Here is a 24,689-nt window from a genome sequence, read left to right as displayed (position 1 = left end):
CCCCACAGGACTCGTTCTGTGATTTCCCTACTTCACTTAGCACAGTGTCCTCAAGGTTTGTGCATGTGTGTGTAGCAGGTGTCAGAATTCTCTTCCTTTTTAAGGCTGTGTAGTATTCCACTGTGTAGATGGGCCACATTTTGCTTATTCATCCACCCTAGACACTTGGCCTGCTTCCACCTTTCAGCCATCATTATTAATACTGACATGAACAAATATCTGTTTCAGACCTTGATTTTGATTCTTTTTTTGCTATACACCAATGGCTGGGCCATTGGTGATTCTGTGTTTATGGTCTGAGGAGGCTCCAGGTCTTTCCTCCATGGCTGCACCCTTATACCTTCCCACCCATGTGCACAGGGGTTCCAACTCCTCTGCATCCTTCCCAACACTGCTTTTTTATGGCAGCCATGCTGATGGGTATGAGGTGGCATCACACTCATTGTGGTTTTGATTTGCACTTCCCTAGCAAATACTTTTCATGTAATTATTAACCACTTGTGTGTTTTCTTTTGAGAAATGTCTATTCAATTACTTTGCCCATTTAAAAAGTTTTGTTGGGTTGTAGGAATTCTTTATGTACCATAGCTATAAATGCCTTATCAGCTCTTTGATTTGTGAACATTTCCTCCTGTCCCCAAATTGCCCATCACTCTAGACTGTGTCTTTTGATGCACAGAAGTTTTAAATTTTGATGTAGTCCAACTATCTACTGTTTCTATTATTGCCTGTGTTTTTAGTTTTGTATCCAATAAAACATTCCTAAATCCAATGTCATGAAGTTCTTCTATTTCCTTCTGAGAATTTTATAGTGTTAGGTCTTGCAAATTCCTTCTTTTGTGTGTGAATAACTAGTCCTGGACCATTGCTGACAAAATTATTCCCTCCCCGTTGAGTAGCCTTGCCACACTCATCAGTTCGTCGGCCGCGAGTGTGAAGTCCGATTCTCAGCTCTCAGTTTATTCTACGATGTGTCTGCCTGTCTTTGTTTTGGTCACTGTAGCTTTGCACTAAATTTTAGAGTCAGGAAATGTGGGTCTTCCAAGTTTGTTGTTTTGCAGGATTGTTTTGGCTATCCTGGGTCCCTGCCATCTCCCTCAAATTTTCAAATCAGTTTGTTAATTTCTTGGGGAAAAAAATCCAGACCTCTGACAAGGATTGCACTGAGTCTGGAGATGAGTTGGATTTGGGGAGGGAAGCCCCAGGACCGAGCAGTCCAGCCCAGGAACATGGTGTCCTCTCGCTGTTTCCCAGGCTTTGCAGTCCTCCATGCGCACACCCTGTTCTCTTGTGGAAGGTGCGTTGCTGTCCTAAGTGGAATTGTCTTCTGCACTTCGTCTTCAGGTTTTTTGCCGCTACTGGGTGGATGGCTCCGTTTTCAGTACTGGTAGAACTCGCTTCCTTGTCCCCGGGTCTTGGGTGAGTCTCAGGATTTCCTCTGTCGCAGGCCACGTCATCTATGAGTAGACAAGGCCTCCCTGCCGCTTTCTAGTCTGGATGCTCTTCTGTTTCTTTTACTGGCCCGATTGCCTGGCTGGAACCCCGGGAAAATGTTGAATGGACGAGGCAAGTGGCCACAACTTTTTTGTTGTAGTGCTGGGGACTGAACCCAGGGGCGCGCTAACACTGAGATACGCTCACAGACTTTTTTTCTTTTCTTCTTTCTCTCTCATTCTTTTCTTTCTTTCTTTTTGACAGGGTCTCTCTAAGTTGCCCAGGCTGGCCTTGAACTTGTGAGCCTCCTGCCTCAGCCTCCTGAGTAGCTGGGATTGCAGGTGTGCGCCACCCTACCCCATTTGTTAGACATTGTTAGGAAAGGGTTTCGGATTTGTCAAATATCTTTTTTGTGTCCATTAAGATGCTCTTGGTTTTTGTCCTTTATCCTGTTGATATACGGTTTATTACATAACTGATTTTGAAGAGTAAGCTGAATTCCCATTCCTGGAATAAGAATCCCAGTTGATTATGGGATAAATCCTGCTTGGTCACAATATATAATCCTTTATATGTTTCTGGATTTCATTTGCTAGCATTTTATTTTTTAAACATTTTTATTAGTTATACATGGACACAGTGCATTTATTTTATTTATTTTTTATGTAGTACTAAGAATTGAACCCAGAGTCTCACACGTGTCGGTGAGCGCTCTACCACGGGCCACAACTCCAGCCCCCCTTGACTTATTCTTTTTTAAAATTAAATTATTTATTTATTCTAATTTGTTATATATGATAGCAGAGTGTAATTCATTTCACATTCCACATATAGAGCACAATTTTTCAAGTCTCTGGTTGTACACAAAGTATTTTCACACCGGTCGTGTCTTCACACATGTACTTAGGGTAATGATGTCCATCTCATTCCACCATTTTCCTGCTCCTGCCCTCTCTCTTCCCCTCTCTCCCCTTTGCCCTCTCTAGAGTCCCTCCATTCCTCCCATGCCCCCTCCATCCCCATTGTGGATCAGCATCCACATATCAGAGAAAACTTTCAGCCTTTGGTTTTTCAGATTGGCTTACTTCACTTAGCATTATATTCTCCAACTCCATATAGTCACCTCAAATGCCATGATTTTATTCTCTTTTAATGCTGAGTAATATTCCACTGTGTATATATACCAGTTTCTTTATCCATTCATCTACTGAAGGGCATCTAGGTTGGTTCCACAGTTTAGCTATTGTGAATTGTGCTGCTATAAACATGGATGTGGCTGTGTCCCTGTAGTAGGCTGTTTTTAAGTCCTTTGGGTATAAACTGAGGAGTGGGATAGCTGGGTCAAATGGTGGTTCCATTCCCAGTTTTCCAAGGAATCTCCATACTGCTTTCCATATTGGCTGCACCCATTTGCAGTCCCACCAGCAATGTAAGAGTGTGCCTTTTCCCCCACATCCTCGCCAACACTTATTGTTGTTTGTATTCTTAACAGCTGCCATTCTGACTGGAGTGAGATGAAACCTTAGAGTGGTTTTGATTTGCATTTCTCTAATTGCTAGAGATGATGAATATTTTTCATATATTTGTGGGCTGACTGTATATCCTCTTCTGAGGAGTGTCTGTTCAGTTCCTTGGCCCATTTATCGACTGGGTTATTTGTATTTTTGGTGTTAAGGTTTTTGAGTGCTTTATATTCCCTAGAGATTAGTGCTCTATCTGATGTGCTTGTGGTAAAGATTTGCTCCCATTCTGTAGGCTCTCTGTTCACCTCACTGTTTGTTTCTCTTGCTGAGAAGAAGCTTTTTGGTTTGAATTATCCCATTTATTGATTCTCGCTTTTAATTCTTGTGCTATAGGAGTCTTATTAAAGAAGTTGGGACCTAATCCAACATGATGGAGATTTAGGCCTACTTTTTCTTCCATTAGGCGCAAGGTCTCTGGTTTAATTCCTAGGTCCTTGATCCACTTTGAGTTGAGTTTTGTGCAGGGTGAGAGATAGGGTTTAATTTCATTTTGTTACATATGGATTTCCAGTTTTCCTGGCACCATTTGTTGAAGAGGCTAACTTTTCTCGAATGCATGTTTTTGGCACTTTTGTCTAATATGAGATAACTGTATTTATGTGGGTCAGTCTCTGTGTCCTCTATTCTGTACCATTGGTCTACTAGTCTGTTTTGGTGCCAATACCATGCTGTTTTTGTTACTATTGCTCTGTAGTATAGTTTAAGGTCTAGTATTGTGATGCCACCTGCTTCACTCTTCTTGCTAAGGATTGCTTTGGCTATTCTGGGACTCTCATTTTTCCAGATGAATTTCATGATTGCTTTTTCTATTTCTATGAGGAATGTCATTGGGATTTTGATTGGAATTGCATTAAATCTGTGTAATGTTTTTGGTAGTATGGTCATTTTGACAATATTAATTCTGCCTATCCAAGAACAAGGGAGATCTTTCCATCTTCTAAGGTCTTCTTTGATTTCTTTCTTCAGAATTCTATAACTTTCATTGTAGAGGTCTTCCACCTCTTTTGTTAAGTTGATTCCCAAGTGTTTTATTTTATTTTTTGAGGCTATTATAAATGGGGTGGTTTTCCTAGTTTCTCTTTCTGAGGATTTGTCACTGATGTACAGAAATGCCTTTTGATTTATGGGTGTTGATTTGGTATCCTGCTATTTTGCTGAATTCATTTATATAGTTCTAGAAGTTTTCTGGTGGAATTTTTTTGGGTCTTCTAGGTATAGAATCATATCATCAGCAAATAATAATAATTTGAGTTCTTCTTTTCATATCCATATCCTTTTAATTTCTTTCATCTGTCTAATTGCTCTGGCTAGTGTTTCAAGAACTATGTTAAAAAGAAGTGGTGAAAGAGGGCGTCCCTGTTTTGTTCCAGTTTTTGGAGGGAATGCTTTCAATTTTTCTCCATTTAGAATGATGTTGCCCTGGGGTTTAGCATGGATAACATCATACAATATTGAGATATATTCCTGATATCCCTAGTTTTTCTATTGTTTTGAACATAAAGGGGTGCTGTATTTTTGTCAAATGCTTTCTCTGTATCTATTAAGATGATCATATGATTTTTATCTTTGAGTCTATTGATGTGATGATTTAAGTTTATTGAATGCCATATATTGAACCAACCTTGCATCCCTGGAATGAACCTTACTTGATTGTGGTACATTATTTTTTTTGATATGATTTTGTATTTTATTTTCCAGAATTTTACTGAGAATTTTTGCATCTATATTTATTAGAGATATTGGTTTGAAGTTTTCTTTCTTTGATGTGTCTTGGTTTTGGAATCAGGTGATATTGGCCTCATAGAATGTGTTTGGAAGTGTTCCCTCTTTTTCTATTTCATGAAATAGTTTGAGGAATATTGGTGTTAGTTCTTCTTTCAAGATTTTGCAGAACCCAGCTGTGTATCCGTCTGGCTCTGGGCTTTTCTTGGTTGATAGCTTCTGATGGCACCCTCTATTTTCTTGTTTGAAATCGATCTCTTTAAATTGTTTATATCATCCTGATTCAATTTGGGCAAATCATATGAGTCTAGAAATTTGTCAATGTTTTTGATATTTTCTATTTTATTGGAGTACAAATTTTCAAAATACTTACTGTAGTGTCTGTTGTGATATTTCCTTTTTCATCATGTATGTTAGTAATTTGAGTTTTCTCTCTCCTTCTCTTTGTTAGCATGGCTGAGGGTTTGTCAATTTCATTTTTTCAAAGAACTAACTTTTTGTGTTGTCAATTTTTTCAATTGCTTCATTTGTTTCAATTTCATTGATTTCAGCTCTGATTTTAATTATTTCCTGTCTTCTACTGCTTTGGGGGTTGATTTGTTCTTCTTTTTCTAGGGCTTTGAGATGTAATGTTAGGTCCTTTATTTCTTGAATTTTTCTTCTTTTAAGGTATGGACTCCATGCAATGAACTTTCCTCTTAGAACTGCTTCATAGTGTCCCAGAGGTTTTGATATGTTATATCAGTGTTCTCATTTACCTCTAAGAATTTTTTTATCTCCTTTTTGATGTGTTTTGCAACCCATTGTTCATTCAGTAGCATATTATTTAGTCTCCAGGTGTTGGAGTAGCTTCTATTTTTAATTTTATCATTGATTTCATATTTCATTCCATTATGATCTGATAGAATGCAGGGTATGTCTCTACTTTTTTATATTTAGTAAGAGTTGTTTTGTGGCATAATATATAGTCTATTTTAGAGAAGGATCCATGTGCTGCTGAGAAGAAAATGTATTCACTTGTTGAAGGATGAAATACTTTAAATATTCTATATAAGTCTAAGTTATTGATTGTATTATTGAGATCTATAGTTTTTTAATTTAGCTTTTTGTTTGGAAGATCTATCCAGTGATGAAAGAGGTGTGTTAAAGTCACCCAGAATTATTGTGTTGTGGTCTATTTGACTCTTGAACTTGAGAAGAGTTTGTTTGATGAATGTAGATGCTCCGTTGTTTGGGGCATGTATATTTATAATTCTTATGTCTTGTTGATGATGGTTCCCTTGAGCAGTGTGTAGTGTCCTTTTTTATCCCTTTTGACTAACTTTGGCTTAAAGTCTACTTTATTTGATAAAAGGATGGAAATCCCTGCTTATTTACGCAGACCATGTGAGTGGTATATTTTATCCCAACCTTTCACCTTCAGTCTGTGGGTGTCTTTTCCTATGAGATGAGTCTCTTGGAGGCAGCATATTCTTGGGTCTTTTTTTTTTTAACCCAATCTACCAGTCTATGTCTTTTGATTGGTGAGTTTATGCCATTAGCATTCAGGGTTATTATTGAGACATGACTTGTATTTCCAGTCATCTTTGTTTAGTTTTGGTATTTAACTTGACTTGGTTTCTCCTTTGGTTGGCTTTTCCTTTATTATAGTTCTTCCCTTTGCAGATTTCCATTGTTGTCTTTTGTTTCCTCCTCTTGGAATATTTGCCAAGACTGTTCTGTGGTGCAGGCTTTCATGCTGTAAATTCTTTAGCTTTTGTTTATCATGGAAGGTTTTTATTTCCATTTTCTAGCATTTTGTCGAGGATTTTTGCATTATATTCAGAGACATTGGCCTGTGGTTTCCTTTTCCAGTGAAGTCATCTGGTTTTGGTGTCAGTGTGACACTGGCTCATGGGAGTTGGCTGCCAGGCCCCAACACCGTTTAAATGTATCCAGTGGAAGCATATAATTCTGTGATTAAGCACATTCACAGTGTTGTGCCACCATTTCCTCTACCCATTTCCAGAACTTTCTTATTTTTACTGCAAACAGAAAGTATGTGCCTGTTAGGCAACAGTCTCCCCATTTCCCCTCTCCCGTCCCTGCTAGCCTTTGGTTTAGTTTCCCTCTTTATGGATTTGCCCATGACCAGTACCTTGACCTGGGGGGTCGTGCAGTATTTGCCCTTTTGTGTTTGACTTACTTTTATACTTTGTTTGTTTTTTGCATTTTCCAACCTTTAACGATTTCATTTGAAAGTGAGAATTTAAAAGAATTATTTTTCTAGCATGCAGTATAATATTACACCTTTCAATAAACTCAGCAGAAGATACTTTGAAATTAGTGTACCTTGTCTTTGGTAATTTCATGGTTACTGAATTATGTATTTTGTCTCTACATATTATATTTTTAAAGAAAACATATAATCATTACAAATTAGATGCACAGCAAAGTCTTTTTTTTTTAAAGAGAGAGTGAGAGAGGAGAGAGAGAGAGAGAGAGAGAGAGAGAGAGAGAGAACTTTTAATATTTATTTTTTTTTTAGTTCTTGGCGGACACAACATCTCTGTTGGTATGTGGTACTGAGGATCGAACCCGGGCCGCACGCATGCCAGGCGGGTGCGCCACCGCTTGAGCCACATCCCCAGCCCCACAGCAAAGTCTTTAACATGTATAAAAAAGTAGATGCCTTTTTTTCTTTTTGTAAGATGAGATCTTGCCATGATGCCTAGGCTGGCCTTGAACTCCTGGGTATAAGCAATCAAGTGACAGATAAGCCACTTTTCTCTTTTTTGTGTGTGTGACCCTGTTAGGGGTCTAGATTTTATCTCAGAAATGTTTCCTCCCATTCATACTACACCAGATTTCCACTGCTTCCCAAACAAAGCCAATCAGAACTCACACATTCAGAGGATGAACCCGCTCCTCTGGGGTCAGCCACAGTCAGCTGAGCGCTGGGGCAAGGGACCAGCCCGGGGTTGCTGAGGGCACAAGGCACTGGGACACTAAATTCTTCTTCTGGCACCTGAGTACACTCTCCCTGCCCCACATTGCATCTCCCACCCCTTTCTCTGAAGACCCCAAACATGTCACCTGAATGCTGTCCGCCAGGTAAAAGTGAGCCTCATCCCCCTGCCTCGTGCTCAGGATCATAGTGAGTGACCTCCTGCGCCTCATGTTCAAACCACTCACCAGGCAGATTGGGTGGCTCAGGGCCTTTTTTGGCCTGTCTGTCGCCGTGCTTGCTAAGAGGTCGTGGGGACAGTGCCTGTCACAATGCCTGACGATGAGATGGTCAGGCCAGCTGACGTTCATGCAACCCTGTCTGCTCTCACATGTGATGGTTCATTTAGTCCTTGCAGCAACCCTCAAAGGCTAGGGAACTCAGGCAGGAGGGGTTGAGCAGTTTGCCAGGTCACAGGACTGGTCAGCTTCCAGAGCTTTCCCCCAGAGCTCTCACTGGGGCTGGTACACAGTCCAGCACTGAACCTTTGTTTAATGCGCACCTGAGCTGAGGTCCTTTACTGCACTCATTCGCACTGGAAAACAGTTGCTGAGGCCATTTCCACATTTGCAACTACTTTGAAATTTCCCTTTATCCTGGTTACAGCAGTTTTTACATGATCAGCCCTCACGATCTACTCATGATAACCTTAATTAATACAGTGTGTCGAAACACAGTGTAAGCACAATGTATCCACACAGCGCTGGGAACAAACACCATGTTTTTAGATAAACCAACCCAATGATTTGGGGACCCTGAGGGCACCCTTACCCCAGCGCAGAGGATTTTCTAGTTTCTAGAGGACCCTAGCAGACAGTCTGAGGGAGCCCTTGCGACATCTGTGTATTTCCAACCCTTTCATTCTCTCCCTGCACTTGTAAGAAGTGTCCCCGAACTTCTGAGGCGCTATCGCTTCCCATTGAACCGTAGCCACTTCTGAGTTGACTTCACTCCCACCGTCTGTGCCGAGGGTCTGGAGGGAGGCCTGACCCTTGATTCATCTGCCTGTCCATCCGCCTTCCCGCCCACAGGCTCTGCCGCTCCCCAGGCTCTGCCACTCCACAGCTTGCTCTTAGTAGTGGCTCAGGACATGGATGGGTGAATCAACAGTCCCCTCACTAGGACATCACCTGGTGGAAAAGACCCAGGTGTGCCTGCCCATGCTGCCACACAGCCCAGACGGGTCTCTCAAGATCTGTCCACTGAACTCTCAGCGCATCCGGGAGGGTCAGCACCGGGGAGAGCTCTCGGTGGAGCTCCACGGCAGCTGGAGGTTGCACAGGTATCTGAAAGAAGACAGTTCAGCTGGACAAGAGGCCTTGCTCCCATTTATCCTCCATCCCACTCGAGCTACCATGGGGTTCCAGAGCCTCACGGCCCTGAAGTTGTCTCCAGGGGGTCTCCTGGCTTCCTGTGTCTGGGTGCTGTGGTCTGCTGACATGCCATTAGTTGAGGGTTGCTCCTGGGGATTGAACCCCAGGCTCACACTTGCTAGGCAAGTGCTCCACTGCTGAGCCCCAACCCAGCCCTGGCACCACTTAAAAGGGGCTCAGAAGGAGAGCCGGGTGCTTGTGTTAGGTGACTCTCTGGGAGTAGACATGGGCCAAAGGAAGGGGCAGGCTGCCAATGGCGTTAGCACACCTTCAACACGCTCAGAATAACCCTGCAGAGAGCAAGTCAGAACCAGTAGAGGACTGTGCCCTGAGCTGTCCCCAGGTCCTGCAGCTGTGAACTCAGCCCAGCAATGCCCAGCAGCAAGGGTCTGGGACGGGCTGGCCAGCCTCGCAGCAAGGAGGGTGCTCTCCAGGAGCCTATCCTATGGGCCACCTCTGTCCCCCGCCCCTTCCCTTTGAGTCACCACCAACACCCTCAGTCAGGAGTCCCACCTGGGCCCTGGTGCCACTACCCCTAGTCCCCACTTTGCCTGCCTCCGACAATAGCATCTCCTTTCCTGACCCAAGAGAAAGAAGAGCCAGGCGCTGGGACATCGCATTTCAAAGACCACCAGGTACTCTGCTAACACGGTCCCCTCCTGCAGACCCCAGGGAGCGGAAATGGCAGCATGACTTGCTTTCTCTAAAAGTGATGCGAGCAAACTTCTCTCCAGGGTAAAGTGACAGGAGGGGGAAAGCTCCCCGCACCCCGGGCCCTCCCTGGAGAGGTCCTTACTGTGGCCAGCAGTGCTTCCCTCCCGCCGTCTCCTGGATTTCGGCAGCAGCTGAGCTGAGGAGAATGAGGCGCCAGCGTCCGCCAGCAGGTGGGTTCCTCAAGTTTAAAAATGGCGAGAATCAGTTTGGGGAGTCAGTCCACACAGGGGCGCCCACCAGTGGTGCAGTGTGGCCGGGGGCCCGAGGGAGGTCCGCCTGCTGTCCTGAGGCCGGTCCCTGGTGACAGGGCAGTGCAGGGTCTCCCGTGTCTGGGGGAAGCCAGTCACTTCCCCGTTCTGAATCCTGAGGCCTGTCATTGAGGTCACCGCGTCCTGTGGGATGAGTGTGTGCGCTTGCCTTTGCCGTCGCTGAGCTCATGCTCCTTCCTTCCGCTGGCGTCGACCGCTGTTCCCAGTGAGCCCGTCCCCCCATGTCCACAGCTGAGTCCTCGTCTCAGGAAAGTGACTTGAAGGAATCCTGACTGCTTTAGTGGAGAGAAGCTCTTCCTGTGCAGACGCTCCTCAGCCCCAGTGGGCCGAGGGGAAGGCCCGCTGGATGGCACCTGGGCCTTGGGTTCGAATTTGCCACTGGACATTCTAGTTTCCGGATCCAGCCTGTATTTGGCCACTGGAATGGCAGCTTATTGCCCAAGAGGAAACAGAGAGGTCAAGGGTCTGAGGAAGACTCTCCCTCAGAAACGACCTCAGAGTTGGCCATAAAAGCCATTGTTGCCCTGTCACCCATGGCGCATGTCCGCCTGGGCAGCCCAGGTCACCTTACCTTGGCCTTTGCCGTCTGTCAATGCAGATCACTTCCTGTGCTTGGGACACCAGGCCAAGGAGCAGGCCAACTACGACCCACGCAGTTGGAGCATCCCAACGCAGAGAGCGCGTCTCAGAGGCCAAGGACTGAGCGCGACGCAGGCACAAGTTACTCACGAAGGGAACGCCAGGCGGAAGGCAGGACGTGCGTCACCCAGCACAGCCCCTGGAACGTCATTTGGTGCTGTAGAGAAAGAAGCTCTCCGTCCATGAGAAGACAGGGAGGGAGCCTGAGCGAAGATTACCGAGAAAACGGCCACGCTGGAAGGGCCACCAGCTGCAGATTCCAACGGCGACATCCGGACTGCGAAGTCAATGCAGAGACCTGGCTGCCAGGAGCACAGCAGGGAGTGGGGACAGGGTGACTCGGACGACTTTAAGGGCAGTGAGCTGCTCCACATGGTACAGGGATGGTGGACGCATGTCCTCCTCTTGTCAAAAGCCCCACAGGAGTGAACCCTGATGTGAGCTGAGGACCTCGGGGGATGACGTGTCACTAAAGTGCCACTGTGCTGCAGGATAGAGGATCAATAATGGGGTAGCAGGGGCGGGAGGCCTGTGTGAACTCCATACTTTCTGCTCAGTTTTGCTGTGAACCTAAAACTACTCTAAAAAATAAAGCCCACTTGCAAAACTCCGTGGTGGTGGACATACAAAGAGGCCATGCCAACGGGCCAGGGAGCTGCCCAGAGTGTGGTCAGCAGCCAGCCTCCTGGGTCTGCCCCTCAGAGCCTCCTCGCTGAGCTCATGCCCTCAGTCTGGGACTGAGCCAGTGAGGTGCAGTGTCCCGCCCCGTCGCAGAGCCCCTGGCCTGGCTGGGCCTGTAGCCAGGGGCTCCCCACCAGCTCCGTCCCCTCTTTCTTTCACAGTGACCACGCTGTAGGCGTTCAGCATGTTTAGGATTGGGCTAGGGCTTTCAGATTCCAAGTGGAGACAAAAGGCTGAAGATGACCAACCAGTCTGATGGCTTCCTTCTCTCTAGGGTTGGCTGGGTTTGCTGCATGGTTGATCACTGACCTCGATGGCAGCAAAGCAAGCGCCTCAACAGGGACATGTGTGCTCAGGAAGAGAAAGCACGGACTGCCCTGGCCAGCTGAGGTCCACTGGTGGAGTAGGGGCCAGGCTTTGCCTTCCTAGCCTAGTGGCTGGCGGAGCTTCTGGCCCATGGATCAGCTGTGGAGCGCTCCACAGTGCTTCTGTGGACATGCCTATGGGGAGCCTCGCACCATGCGGGCAGGAGCAGGATTCCCATGAAAGGCCATGTCCACGCAGGGGCAGGGGCTTGCCAGGACTGAAGTTGGCATCTTGGGGCTAGAGCATGGCTTAGACTCTGTGCTATTAAGAATATATATGAGGCCAGGCGTGGTGGTGCACGCCTGTGATCCCAGCTGCTTGGGAGGCCGAGACAGGAGGATCATCACAAGTTCAAAGTCAGCCTCAGCAATGGTGAGGGTCTAAGCAGCTCAGTGAGACCCTGTCTCTAAATAAAATACAAAATAGGGCTGGGGGTGTGGCTGAGTGGTCGAGTGCCCCTGAGTTCAATCCTAGGTACCCTCCAAAAAGAGTATATACTAGTGTTAGGAGACAGAGCCAGAGGACTATTAGAAATTGAGTAATGCATCACTTCATAGACGGTGCTTTTGGCCAAAAAGGACTAAATATTTTGTTAAAATCCATAGTGCAGGTTAATGAGAGGATTCCAAGCAAAACTAAGAATGGCATGTGTGTGTGTGTGAGAGAGAGAGAGAGAGAGAGAGAGAGAGAGAGAGAGACCGTCCTATGTTGGAGCGGGGGTCCCTAGTGCAGCGGTGTTGGGAGGTGGGCTTAATGAGAGGTGGCTGGGATTGGGGGCAGGGCCCTCCCGAGTGGGTCAGTGCTGTCGTAAGAGATGATACAGGTCAGACTTGCCTCTGTGCCTTCTCCTTAGCGTGGGCCCACCTTCTGGTGTGTTATGTCGCAGGGAGGAGGTCCTGGCCAGGGGTGGCAGCTACACCCTTCAGTTTCTGCCTCCAGAACCATGAGCTGAGTAAACTCCTTTTCTTTATAAATTACCCAGGCTGTGGCATTCTGTTAGAGCAGCAGTAAATGGACCAAGTCGCCAAGCTAAACAAAGCAGAAGTGCTCAGGCCATCTTTGAACCCTGTTCTCTTAAATCCACATTTCATTCCAAGAATTTGATCAAGTGATAAAATTTCACCAACTGTCACTCAACACTCAGCAACTAGTCACCAATGGCCTACTCTGTGCCTGGCATGGCTGTGGTACAACAGGGACCACGATGGAGAAGTTTCCGGCTTGCATGACTCACTTTCTCGTCAGTGGAAGGCCACAGGGACACCTGTCAGACAGTGACAGGCACTGTGGAGGAGACAGCCAGTAGGCCCTCTCGCTTCTTTCAGGCACTTGACAAATATTCACTGAACTCCAACAGGTGGGGACAGACAGAAGGGGTCCCTGTGGTCGCAGAGATTGGATTCTGGCTGAGGGAGGCGCAGTACCTAAGGAGCAGAGGACACCCGCACACAGCAGCTGTGAAGCAGCACAGGGCGCGTGATCCGTGGGGCGCTGGGTGGGCTGAGCCCCTGGGAGTGCAAGGGCCCCGAGGCGGAAAAGGGACCAGCAGTTTCCACGAGAAGGAAGGAGAAGGTGGGCCGTGGTGTGACGTGGTGAGGGTCTTTGGTTTTGTCCTAGGAGCGTGGGGGAGAGAAGGGGGGGTGACGAGGTCCTGGTGAGGAGCACAGCCTCCTGCCTGAGTCAGCTCAGGCCACATCCACAGAAATAGCCCAGGCTGGGTGGCTCACCCTGCAGAGACTCCGCTCTCGCGTTCTGAAGGCTGGGAACTCCACCCTCAGGTGCCAGCAGATTTGGTATCCTGCCGCAGTCTGGCTGGGCACAAAATAACCGAGCCACCATGAGGCACTTGTAGGTTCAAACAGGAACTACTTTATTGCCCGAACTCCACCGGCAGTCCACGCACACTCCACGCGCGCTTCCCGGGAACTCTCTCAGCTCTCCACTGGGCTCCACGCAAACTCCCAGGAACCCCGCGATAACTCAACAGGAACTCAATGGGAAACTCTGTGAGAACTCAAAAGTAGCGGGTGCCCAAGGCAGCAAGAGCCGCCCCTATTGCCGGACTGCAGGGGTCCATATACAACTGAATACACAGCCTGTTTCAATCCAGCATCATCCAGTCACAGCAATTATACACAGCTTAACTTAATTATCATCATCTTAATGGCTCCCTGGCATCACCTCTCAACCACTCCTTCTGGCAATGCCAGGCGCCATCCTGACTCGGCTGTGGCTCTCAACAGTATCCGGTGAGGGCTTTCTTCCTGGTTTGCAGATGGCACCTTCTTGCCATCCACAGGGTGGTAGAGCCAGGCAGCTCTCTGGAGTCTTTGACAGAAGTGGAAATCCTGTTCAGGAGGCCTCCTCCTCCCAGGGCCCTCCTAACTCCATCTTCTGGGGCGAGGACTTCCACACTTGAATGGCAGCACATTGAGTCCAGGGCCTCCTGCCTCCCCAGCACAGAACCAACCGGGGGCGGGGCCCTGGTGTTAGGTGGTGCGCTACACCAAACTGCCTGCAGTTCTGGGTTGTTAGGCCAGTGCCCATCATCACGGTATGAATGAATCCAGGAGGCCCAAACTCGGAGGCTGTCACAGCCTCACTGATTCACTTACATGTTTGAATGAGTGGTGACCACTAGGTCCTGAGATAAAATGCTGAACAAGACTCAGTCCCTGCTTCTGAACTGTGCAGAAATAGAGACAATGGTCACCCACTGTGACAAGGACCTGGAGAGACATGATGGTGTGCAGGGCCTTCCGAGGGGCGACTCACTCAGCCGGCAGAGCCAGGGAAGGCTTCCGGGGAGAGTGACCACTGTGCCGGGGAGGAGAGCCTCTTCCTCTCCTTCACTCAGGAGAGCAGAGCACTATGGAGCCTGGACCCTTGTCATGTGCTGTCTAACTGGCTAAGGCAGGTCACATGGTGGGGCCATGCAGGGGACCGGAGCCCCTGCTTCACAGGCCACCTGTCCGAGGGTCCTCCACAGCACTGTTGACATAGTCAGAGAATGTTTTCCTCCCATAAGAAAGCAGAACAAAGCAAAGCAGAGCAGGCTCCGTTACAAATGCCAAACACCCTCCAGCCTCCACAGGGACAGAAAACAGGAATTGGCGGGTCTGCTGGGGGGTGAGCACGTCGCCTGAGGCCGCAGCCCCTCGCAGCTCCTGATGATCATCGGAGGACACAGGCCCGGGGCTGCCAGGGCTCCTGAATTTGGTTCAGCAAAACTGAAAATGTAGAGTTTAAAGTGAAATCCAGATTTTTAAAGCGTTGGCTCAAATTTTGAATCCTGTGTGGGCCAACAAAACCATCTGCAACTGGCATTCGGCTTGCGTGCCACTGGTTTGGTGCCTCTGCGTAGTGCTCTTGGGTTCCCAAGCAGTGTCACTGTACCACCCTGTCGGTTCCAGGGAAGGTGGGTAGAAGTCCCACCCAAGTTCACTCTGGCATCAAAGCAAAATTGGGTCAAAAGGTGAAGCTTGCACAGGGTCTGGGGCTTGCTTCGGTCCTGCTGAGCTCAGGGCTCAAGCGACATCCCGAGGCTGGGTCTCTCCATCTCTCCATCTTGCTCTCTGGCTTCATTCTCGGACAACAGTGGTATCCACGCAGGCTCCCATAATCCTCAGAGCTGGAGTACACCCAAGGGAGGTGTTGGGAAAAGTATCAACGGCAGCCGTACCCCAGAGAAAAAACCCCAACATGGCGCCTAAGGACTTCTTCTTCCTACCTTCTTCTTCTCTGCAGTGGCGCGAAAAGCCCCCGCCCGTGTGAACTCTCCCGCCGGCGCCAATTTTAAACCTCGCTGGCGGGAACCTCAGCCCCAATGAGAACTAATTCCTGGGCGCGGGAGCTGGTATCTGGAAGAACTTGCCAATAGACGGGCGGCCTGCCATTTATCTAAGCCCTGCCATCTCCCCTTAGTTCTATGTAAGCACACAGCTTGTTGCAGTAAAATTGGAATTCTCCCGGGAGAATGGGAGAAGTGGGAGAATCTGCGTGGGGAATTCTTTCAGGACGGAGGTCCTTTTTCTCAGATGTCTGGCTCAGGAGACACTTGGCAGACCTCCCCTTCCCCTGCCCGACCAGGTTCTAGGTCCTTGCACTGGCCCAGCTGCTCGAGCCCCTGGACTCGGGAGAAGCAGGGATGTCCTGGTAGACTGCAGAGTGGGCAAGTGGGAGTGAACGATGGAAGAGGAAGGAAGTACCAGGCGTCAAGTGCAGGAGGTGAGGCCCACTTTTGGCTGAGTTCAAGGTTGTGAATACTGAAACTTGACATCAGCAAGTGACTTGCTTTAGCTGCCACTTGTAGGACAAGAACTCGAGAGTCCTGTATTCTCAACTCTGTATTCTCCCCTATGTTTTTAATAAAAGCTCTGGATGCTGGGATGTCTCCATTTGAGGCAAACTAATCATGGTGTTTCCTGAATATGATTTTGTAATGCGAGATTCGTGGGACCCCAATAGACCTCCAGAGCCGAATCTGATGCAATCCCACAAGAGTCTTTATTGCAAGCCTGAGCCTGGACTCACAACCGTTTCCGACGCAGCAGTCCCAGGAAGTGAGTCCCAGTCCTTTGTCCAGTGAGATTTTATAGGTTTTGGGGGATACTCTATGCGTCACAACATCACACGGAAAATCATTCTATACCGCGGGAAAGTCAAACAACTCTTAGCATTGATTAGCACATTCACTGGCAGGAACAAGTTGGGTAGGGGTGATTGGTTAGTACAAGAGGGGGATTCCTTTGAATTGATTGGTTTAGGCCACGAGGGGTGATCCTGCTGAACTACATGGTTTCCCAACATGTTATCAACCACCATAAACTACTTGGGGGTCATCTGGCGTCCCAGGTATTTTCCCTGTCTCTTGCTGATTGGAGGTTGCTAGGGGGGTTGCCATGGGTCCTCACCTGGCCTGACTGAGTCAGGGACACCTGGCACCGCAGACCTCTCCTGTTATTTACGGACAAACAACTCAGCAGGGTGCTCTGTGGGTTTTTCCAAGGACAAGGGTCACGCCCCCTTCCTTAGGACAGGCCTTGAGGTAGAAGCTGCTGTTATTTATTTTTAAAAATGGAGTCATATCAGTTTTTCAATTTCTGTTACTAGAACTCGAACACAAGGTTGGAGTGGAACCTTGAGATGTGGTTTTTAAGATCTTATTATTCCTCGCATGTTCATGGTAGAAAATTTTAGAAATTCAAAAAAGTTAGGAAGACTCACTGAAAGGAAGCCGAGGGTGGTACCCTTCTTTCTTCATGCCTGGGTATAAAGAAGAGGAAAAACAGCTGAGCCAAGCAGTCTGTTCAGTTTTGTACCTACCTTTTTTTTTTTCACTAAAAGATCATACGTTCTTCAAGTTGATGTCTTAATGGTCCCAGGGAGTCCAGCCTGGGGATCCTTGAAGTGTCAGCCTCGGGACAGGACAAGCTGCCCCTGGAGCTGGGTGAGCTCTTTGCTGAGGAGCTGGGGACTGACTCACAGTGAGGAATGGAGGGTGGGACCAGGCAGGCCCTGAAATACTTTCCAAGGACCAGCCATTGCAACCCTGAGGCCTTCTTCAAGACCACTGTTTCAGTCAGCTTTTTTGCTGCTGTGACTGAAAGGCCTGACCAGAACAAGGGAAGAGAGGGAAAGTGTGTTTGCAGGCTCCGGGTTCAGAGGTCTCAGTGCACAGAAAGGCGGCTCCGACCTTGGAGCGTGGGGTGAGGCAGAGCATCATGGCAGAAGGGTGTGTGGAGGGGAGCAGAGAGAGATTAGGCTCATCTCACCAAATATGTACCCCAAAGGCCTGCGCCCAAGGACCACCTCTTCCAGACACGCCAACCACCTTCAGTTACCACCCAGCGGGTCCCTAGGGGGATTGGTTCACGGGTTGGGTAAAGGCTCTCAGAACCCAACATTTCACCTCTGAATGTTCTTGTGCATCTCACACAGGAGCCTTTGGGGGACACCTCACATCCAGACCGTAACAACCACAATCCTGTGACGATGTCAACGCCATGGAACACAGGTGACTTTTCCTCTGCCGCCTGGCGTTAGTGTTCCTGCACGTGGGCACTGCCCGTCCATGTGATGGGGAGCCATAGGCAGCTGGAGCAGCTGCTCCCCCCCCCCCCCCCCCCCGCCGTCTGCTGGCTGGGGGCAGATGGAGGGCAGGGCATGAGGGACCTCCCGCCTTACTGTGGAAGAACTGGGGAGGACAGCTTCTGGTCATCCCGTGGTGGGCCTGATGTGGCAGCAGATCCCAAGTGACGGCCCCGACACACAGCCCGTCCACAGCATGCACACTGTTTACGCCCCCGCGCCCAGGGTCCTGGTGGCTCTCTTCTCCTGTGTGAGTCCGCACTTAGAGAAGTTCAGCACGCCGATTACGCACTCAGCCAACTGAAATGATTCTCTGTTGCTATTACAGTCAACGGGAAATCACACACGCCACTTTATAAAGTAAATTATTTTTTCACCTGATAGATCATAATGGCTCTCCAGGGTTGTTAGGGCCTAAAGAGTTCATTCAGAGCTTGGGGAGGGAGAATGGGCTGGAGGGAGGGGCGCAGGTGAGAAGGAAGGCCCATTATTTCAGAAAGCTGGGTGCCACGGAAATTGGCAGGCGGAACTCTTATCTTAACCGTTTCTGCCTTTAATGGGCTTGTAAATATCACTGAATCCTGTCCTGCATTCCCACCCACGACTTCTGTTTGGCTGACACCAACTCCCACGCTTAGAAAACCTTTGTAATAACGCAAAGCACAGAGGGAGGGCCATTCGGTGCCTGCTGCCACTGCATGCCCAGCATACAGCCAGGTCCCACTCTGTCCCAAGCCACTCAAGACCCTTGGCTTGGTGACACGGCCCCCTCTTCCCTTTCCTCTGAATCCTGATCATGCTGACAACAGAGATGACGACGGACAAACCCCTAGGACACAGTGTGTGGGCCCAGCACCACCCAGTTTGAAACCCTGTTTGAAATTCTGAATTAGCCAGCGCAGCACAGAAACGCAGTAGTGGAAGCCCGCGGACATCACCTGTCATATAAATCAGGAAACGGAGGCAGGAGAGGCTCGGTGACCCACCCCATCCACAAGGCTGGTCAGAGGCAGCAAGGATCTGGACCTCCGTCCTGGGCCTTGGGAGTCCAGCCTCATTCCCAGGGATGAGGTGCCTTTCCAGAGCCTCGGCAACTGGGTTCGCACTGTGTCCTTGGCAGCTGCTCTGCTGATCCGCCTTCTCTGTACCTCAAAGCTAAGAGACGTTCCTACCTCAAGGCAGGTACCTCACGGTAGTGCTCAGGGGCATCGCCCCTGGGCAAAGGCCCTGTGGGCAGGTGGAGGAGGGCTTTCCTTTCCCAATGGGGGGCCCTCCCTTGGCTCTCATCTGCTTAGTGGGGACATAGTGGCTGCATCCCAGATCCTGGTTGAGTTTGGATCTGGAGATACCTGGTTGGAGGACCAAGGTAGAGGTGTTTCCAAAGGAAGAAGACAGAATTGTGGTGTGCTGAGGGTCAGGCTGAGTCACTGGAAGGAACTCTGGGTGGGGAAGGGTGAGGGCCAGTGCCCCAGAGCCTGGGTGGGAGCTGAGGGGCTGGCAGGACCACGGTGGGGGCTGGCACCCGATTGACTGGCTGGGGCTATTGGTGAGACTTCTAGTGCATCAGTAGCTTAGAGGGTGTCATGCAGGGAGATGGCCAGGCCACCACAGGGTGTTTAGGAGGGTCCCATGGCATCTCTTAAGGCAGAGTGCTTGCAGGATTCTGCCTTGGTGCAGGCCACAGGTGACTCAGAATGTCACTGGACTGGAAGGGAGAGGTGGGACCTCTGCCCTGCGGCTGCAGGAGGCAGCTGAGGCACAGGACCTGGCACACAGTAGGTCCTCATGCCTCATTGCTGAATGCATGACCGATGGGCAGTCAAGGGGTTAAGTGGGCAGAGCTGAGCGATGGCAGCCTGGGCTTGGGAACAGGTGGGCATCGCCCGGACCAGCCCATGAAGTCCAGAGTCTGGTCATGACACCTGCTGTCCAACCCCCAGGCCCCCATCTCACCCAAGGGGAAAGCCGTGTCCTCACAGGGCGATCCAGGCCCTGTGTGATTTGACCCTGGGGCCACCTCCTGGCTCCTCTCCGACTCCCACTGCAGCCCAGAGAGCAGTCTGTGCTGCCCCCGCCAGCCTGGGCCTGGGCACTTGGGTGTCTTCTGCCTGGACACTCTTCCCTGACACCACGGGCAGCTGGGATTCGCTCCTTTGCCCTCCGCAGGGTCCCTTGCCAAATGTCACCCTGTCAGGAAGCCTCTCCTCCTCTCTCCAGGGGACTCCACTGTCTGTGACACTAGGTATTCACCTGCTTGTTGGCTGATTGAACTGTCGTCTCCCCCAGGGTGGGCGTCTCATCTGTTTGGTCTGGCATCAGATTCTCCGTGCCTGGAACAGTCCCTGGTGCATGCTGGTGCAGGGGTCGCTGGAGAATGGATAAGGCAGTGGGGGAGGGGCGGCGCCTAGCCCTGCCCAGGAGCTGCTCGACCAGCTGACTCTGCACCTTGGGCCTTGCACCCAACTTTGCTTCTCACCATGGTACAATGTACCTTATGCAAAGACACCATTTTGCCCGTTTTTAAAGTGCACTTTCACATAGCTGTGTGTCCCTCTGCACCATCCATTCTGTCTGCCCAAGCTGAGACTCTACCCATTAATCACCAACTCCCCATGATTCCCTGCTGCTCTGGGCCTGTGAATTTGAACTGACCATTCTGCGTACTTTGTGGGGAATTGTGCAATATTCATCCTTTGGGGACTGACTTCAGGTCCACCCAGGTGGCAGCAGGTGGCAGATTTCCCTGTCCCACTGTACGGATGGGCCAGTTTGTTACCCACTCATCTGCTGTGGGCATGGGATGCTTCTACCTCTTGACTATCCCGGATGGTGCTGTGCCAAACAGGTGCCCATAAATATCTGTGTGAGTCCCTGCTTTCCATTTTTTGGAGGGTTATGTACCCAGAAGTGAAATGGCTGGCCATACCTAACTCTTCTTTCTCAGAGAAATGTTTTGTTTTTATGTAAATTCCTACGTTTCCCAAGTTTCACCTCCCTGAAGACAAACCACCCTGTGAGTGGCCGTCTGTGTCTCTGACCGGAACAATCCCATGCAGTCTCTGTCCTTGGAGCCTCCCACCTGAGGACTTGGGTCTGCAGCTCCAGGGCGATCTCCAGCGCCCAGGCTGTCCCCAGCGCCCCAGGGCTGTCCCCAGCGCCCCAGGCTTGTCGGCAACATGCCTCCTTGTCACTAGGTGGTGCTGGAGAGTAGCTCAGTTTGTTTCTTGGGAAAGACCCCTTTTCTTGGGGGCGTGGGAGGCTTCCCTGGGCCATTACTCCTCAGAGACCCCATCCCTGGGTCACATTGCCTTGAAACTTGGCAACGACTTTGGGTTTCTAATTCCTTCACTCAGGGAAGTCCCCACTAAGCTCTTTTAAAAGGGAAAGTGTCCTGGGAACACTGGCACTTGGAGAGGACACTAGCTGGTGGCCCCAGTGCCCACGCTTCCATCCCAGTTCCTCAAGAGCTCTGTGTGACTGAGCAAGCCACTGGGCTCTCGTTTTCATACCTGCAGAATCAAAGGTTCTCAGTAGTTAGGGTCCCAATTTTGGCACTGCCCGAGAATCCCCCAGGAGGAAGAATCCTTGCTGGCTGGATCAGGATCTATAGGTGAGGGGTTTTGTTGTTGTTGTTTTGTTTTGTTTTTAAAAGCTCTGCCCATGAGTCTCAGGCAGCATTGTGTTAGATGCTCCCTGAGCGCCCTTCTAGCTCTGAGAGGCTCTGTCCCTGCCAGCTCATGACATGGAGCAAGTTACCCTTTAAAGCCCCAGATTCTTGATACCTATGGTCACACGGGACACAGGGATGTGAGGAAGCCACCCAAGTAGCACCTAGCACCCAGCCAGGGGTGAAGCCAGCATGCAGACGGTAGCTGGTCTTGTAATTTCTAGACCAGCTCTTGTTGAAACATAGGCCACGGGGTGAATCAACATCACCTGGAGAGTTTTTCAGAAGACACCTGCCCAGCGCCACATCCTGAGCTTGAACCAGGGGGGCTGATAGGCAGGTCCAGGCTTCTCTGAAAGGGCTCCCTGCACCTCAGCACACTGCTGGGCGTTTACTCACTAGGGACTCAAGAAATGTTAGGGTGAACCACCATCTAACTAAGGGAAGCTTCTAGAAGAATGAGGCCCTAGAGCAGAGTTCCAAAGTTAGCTAGACCAAGAAGGTGGAGAGTTTCTCGTTAGCCGGAGAAAGGAGCAGCGACCTGACCAGTCCCGAGCAGGAGGCAGGGGCAGCTGGGGTGACCTGGCTGGGCGCTCCTTGCTCGCTCCCCAGGGAGCTCGGTTCTGATGGAGGGAGACAGGAGCCAGAGTCACGCCCTGAGGATGAAGAAAGCTCTGTCCTGGGAGTTCTGAGAAACCACACAGGGTTTGGGGCAGGGGAAGGCTGGGACCAAGGGCTCCATGGGAGGTTCTCAGAGCCAGTGGACGTCGGATTGAAGCTACATGGTGGGAGGGAAGGAGATGAGTTGGGAGGGGCCTGCTCGGTCTAGGCGAGGGATGAGGGATGCCAAAGGGTGGTGGGGACAGAGGAGAGGGGAGGAGCGGGGAGGAGGTGGGGAGCACGGGGCTCAGGAACCAACTGTGCTCAGTGAAAAGGAGGAGGCAGGGGGAGGCCTGGGCAGAGGATCAGGTGCTGGGGTGCGTGGTGGGGGCTCGACTCCTACGAGTGTCACTCGGAAGTGCCAAGGGTTTGGAGAGAAGAGGGACATACTCTGGGAAGGCCTGACCTGTGTGTGCGGACGAGGGGGCAAGGGTAGAAACGGGGCCCTGGTTGCTGGGTCTGGTGGTGCAGGCCGGGGAGGGATTAGCATCTCAAAGGCAAAGCCATCAGAATTGCTGGCGGCTGGACAGACTGGACGTGGGAAGGAGAAGGTGACACCCAGATCAGCAGCTGGGGCAGCTGGGCAGCTGGAGCCTTGGTTCGTGGGACATAGGAGCCCAGAGAGGGCTGGGGAGTCTGGGGCACATGGCCTTCGAGGTGGGCTGTCAGACCCAGGGAGGTCAGCTGGGAGTGGCCTGAGAGCCGCAGGCAGGTGGGATTTGCAGTTCAGGGCTTCGACACACCTGGTGGCTTTGGCAGTGGGAGGTTATTGGTGACCTCAGTCACTGCAGCCTCTGTGGCTGATCTGGGCTGAGGAGGAGCGCGGCGCTGGGGAGGAAGGGAGGTGGTGGAGGGAAAGTCAGCCGTCTGTCTGGGTCTGCTCAGGCTCCATCACACTGTACAGTAGCCTGGGCAGCTTCAGAGACGTGTATTTCTCACAGTTCTGGAGGCTGAGAGTCCAAGATCGGGTGCCACATGGTCAGGTCCAGGGAGGTCTCTGTCAGGCTTGCAGACAGCCAGCTCCTCGTGGTGTCCCAGGGCAGAGAGAGCACATGGCGTCCCTGGGCCTCTTCCTGTGAGAACAGGAATCCTGTTGTGCCAGGGCCCACCCTTACCACCTCAGGTCGCCGTGTGATGACAGGGACAGAGGCTGGAGGGTGCTGCCACAAGCCCAGGGTGCCGAGGACAGCAGGAACCACCAGAGCTGGGCACTGAGAAGGCCTAACGTGGTGTGGGACAAGGTTTGAATGTGTCCCTAGGGCTCCCGTGCTGGAAGCTTGTCCCCAGGAGGCACTGGGAGAGATGGGGGAGCTTTGAGAGGTTGAAGCTGATAGGAGGTGGCTGGGAGGCTGGGGCATCTCCCTTGGAAGAAATCAGTGTAGTTCTGTGGGTCCCTCGTTGGTGCTTGTCAGGGTTTGGATGTGAGGTGTCCTGGATGGTGACATAGGTGACCTAATTGGTCCATGCTGGGGCTGCCCTGGAACGGCACATCTGCCTCCCACCGTCCCATGCCGAAGGGAGAGCAGTCTTCCTCCCCACTGCCCTTCCGGCACGATGCTCTGTCTCGCCTTTGGTCTCAGAGCAGCAAAGATGGCTGACCCTGGTCTGAATTTCTGAAACCGCAAAATCAAATCATCTTTTCCTCCTCTCAGTTGCCGTTGTCAGGTATTTGGTCACAGCAACGAAAACCCGACTAACACAGTTTTCCTGAGAGGATGTTACGGAGGAGCAAGACTGGCCCGTGGCTACCCTCTGGCTCCCTGTCTCCATGGGATCGCTCCTTCTGGAACATACTTGAGCCATGCTGTCATCTGCCATGATGTGACACAGCCAGGGGGACCTCACCAGAGCTAAGCAGATGCCAGCACCATGCTCCTGAACCTCCAAAACTGTTAGCTAAATAAACTTCCTGTTACCTCACTCAGCCTGTTATTTTACTGTAGCATTGGAAAATGGATGAGTACACACATGTACATAGTGAGAGTCCTTGAAAGAGAGAACAAGAGCAATATTTGGATTTTCCCAAACTAGTGAATTACATCAAGCCCCAGAATCAAGAAACTCTATGAATGCCAAGCATAGAGAAAGCCAGAGAGGGCTGGGGATGTGGCTCAAGCGATAGCGTGCTCGCCTGGCATGCGTGTGGCCTGGGTTCGATCCTCAGCACCACATACAAACAAAGATGTTGTGTCTGCTGAAAACTAAAAAATAAATATTAAAAAATTCTCTCTCTCTCTCTCTTTCTCTCTCAAAAAACAAAACAAAACAAAACAAAAAAACTTGCAATAAAATGTCCTGGGCTGGGGTTGTGGCTCAGTGGTAGAGTGCTTGCCTAGCACATGTGGGGCACTGGGTTCAATCCTCAGCACCACATAAAAATAGATAAATAAATAAATAGGAGCTGGGGTTGTAGCTCAGTGGTTGAGCACTTGTCTCTCATGCATGAGGCACTGGGTTCGATCCTTAGCACATAAAAAAATTAAAAAATAAAGATATTGTGTCCATCTACAACTAAAAAAATTTTTTTAAAAAGCCAGAGAGAGGGATGAAAAACGAAATTCATAA

General features: G+C 50.0%; 1 protein-coding gene across 1 annotated transcript in view; it reads left to right on the top strand.

Moving 5' to 3' along the window:
* LOC308657499 (uncharacterized protein) overlaps window positions 1-24,044 on the top strand; it is an 80,201-nt gene extending 56,157 nt beyond the window's left edge. Inside the window, exons 2-3 of the mRNA XM_081309235.1 lie at window positions 17,648-17,723; window positions 23,777-24,044. Of these exons, the coding sequence (XP_081165361.1) occupies window positions 17,648-17,723; window positions 23,777-23,835 (135 nt within the window). The 3' untranslated portion in view covers window positions 23,836-24,044. The remainder of the gene's footprint in view (window positions 1-17,647; window positions 17,724-23,776) is intronic.
* The last annotated feature ends 645 nt before the right edge of the window (window positions 24,045-24,689 follow it).

This window comes from Spermophilus citellus (genome assembly GCF_964194105.1).
Source record: "Spermophilus citellus genome assembly, chromosome: 10".
Lineage (NCBI taxonomy): Eukaryota > Metazoa > Chordata > Mammalia > Rodentia > Sciuridae > Spermophilus > Spermophilus citellus.
Note: the sequence above shows the minus strand (reverse complement) of the source record. Positions and strands in the feature narration are given on the sequence as shown.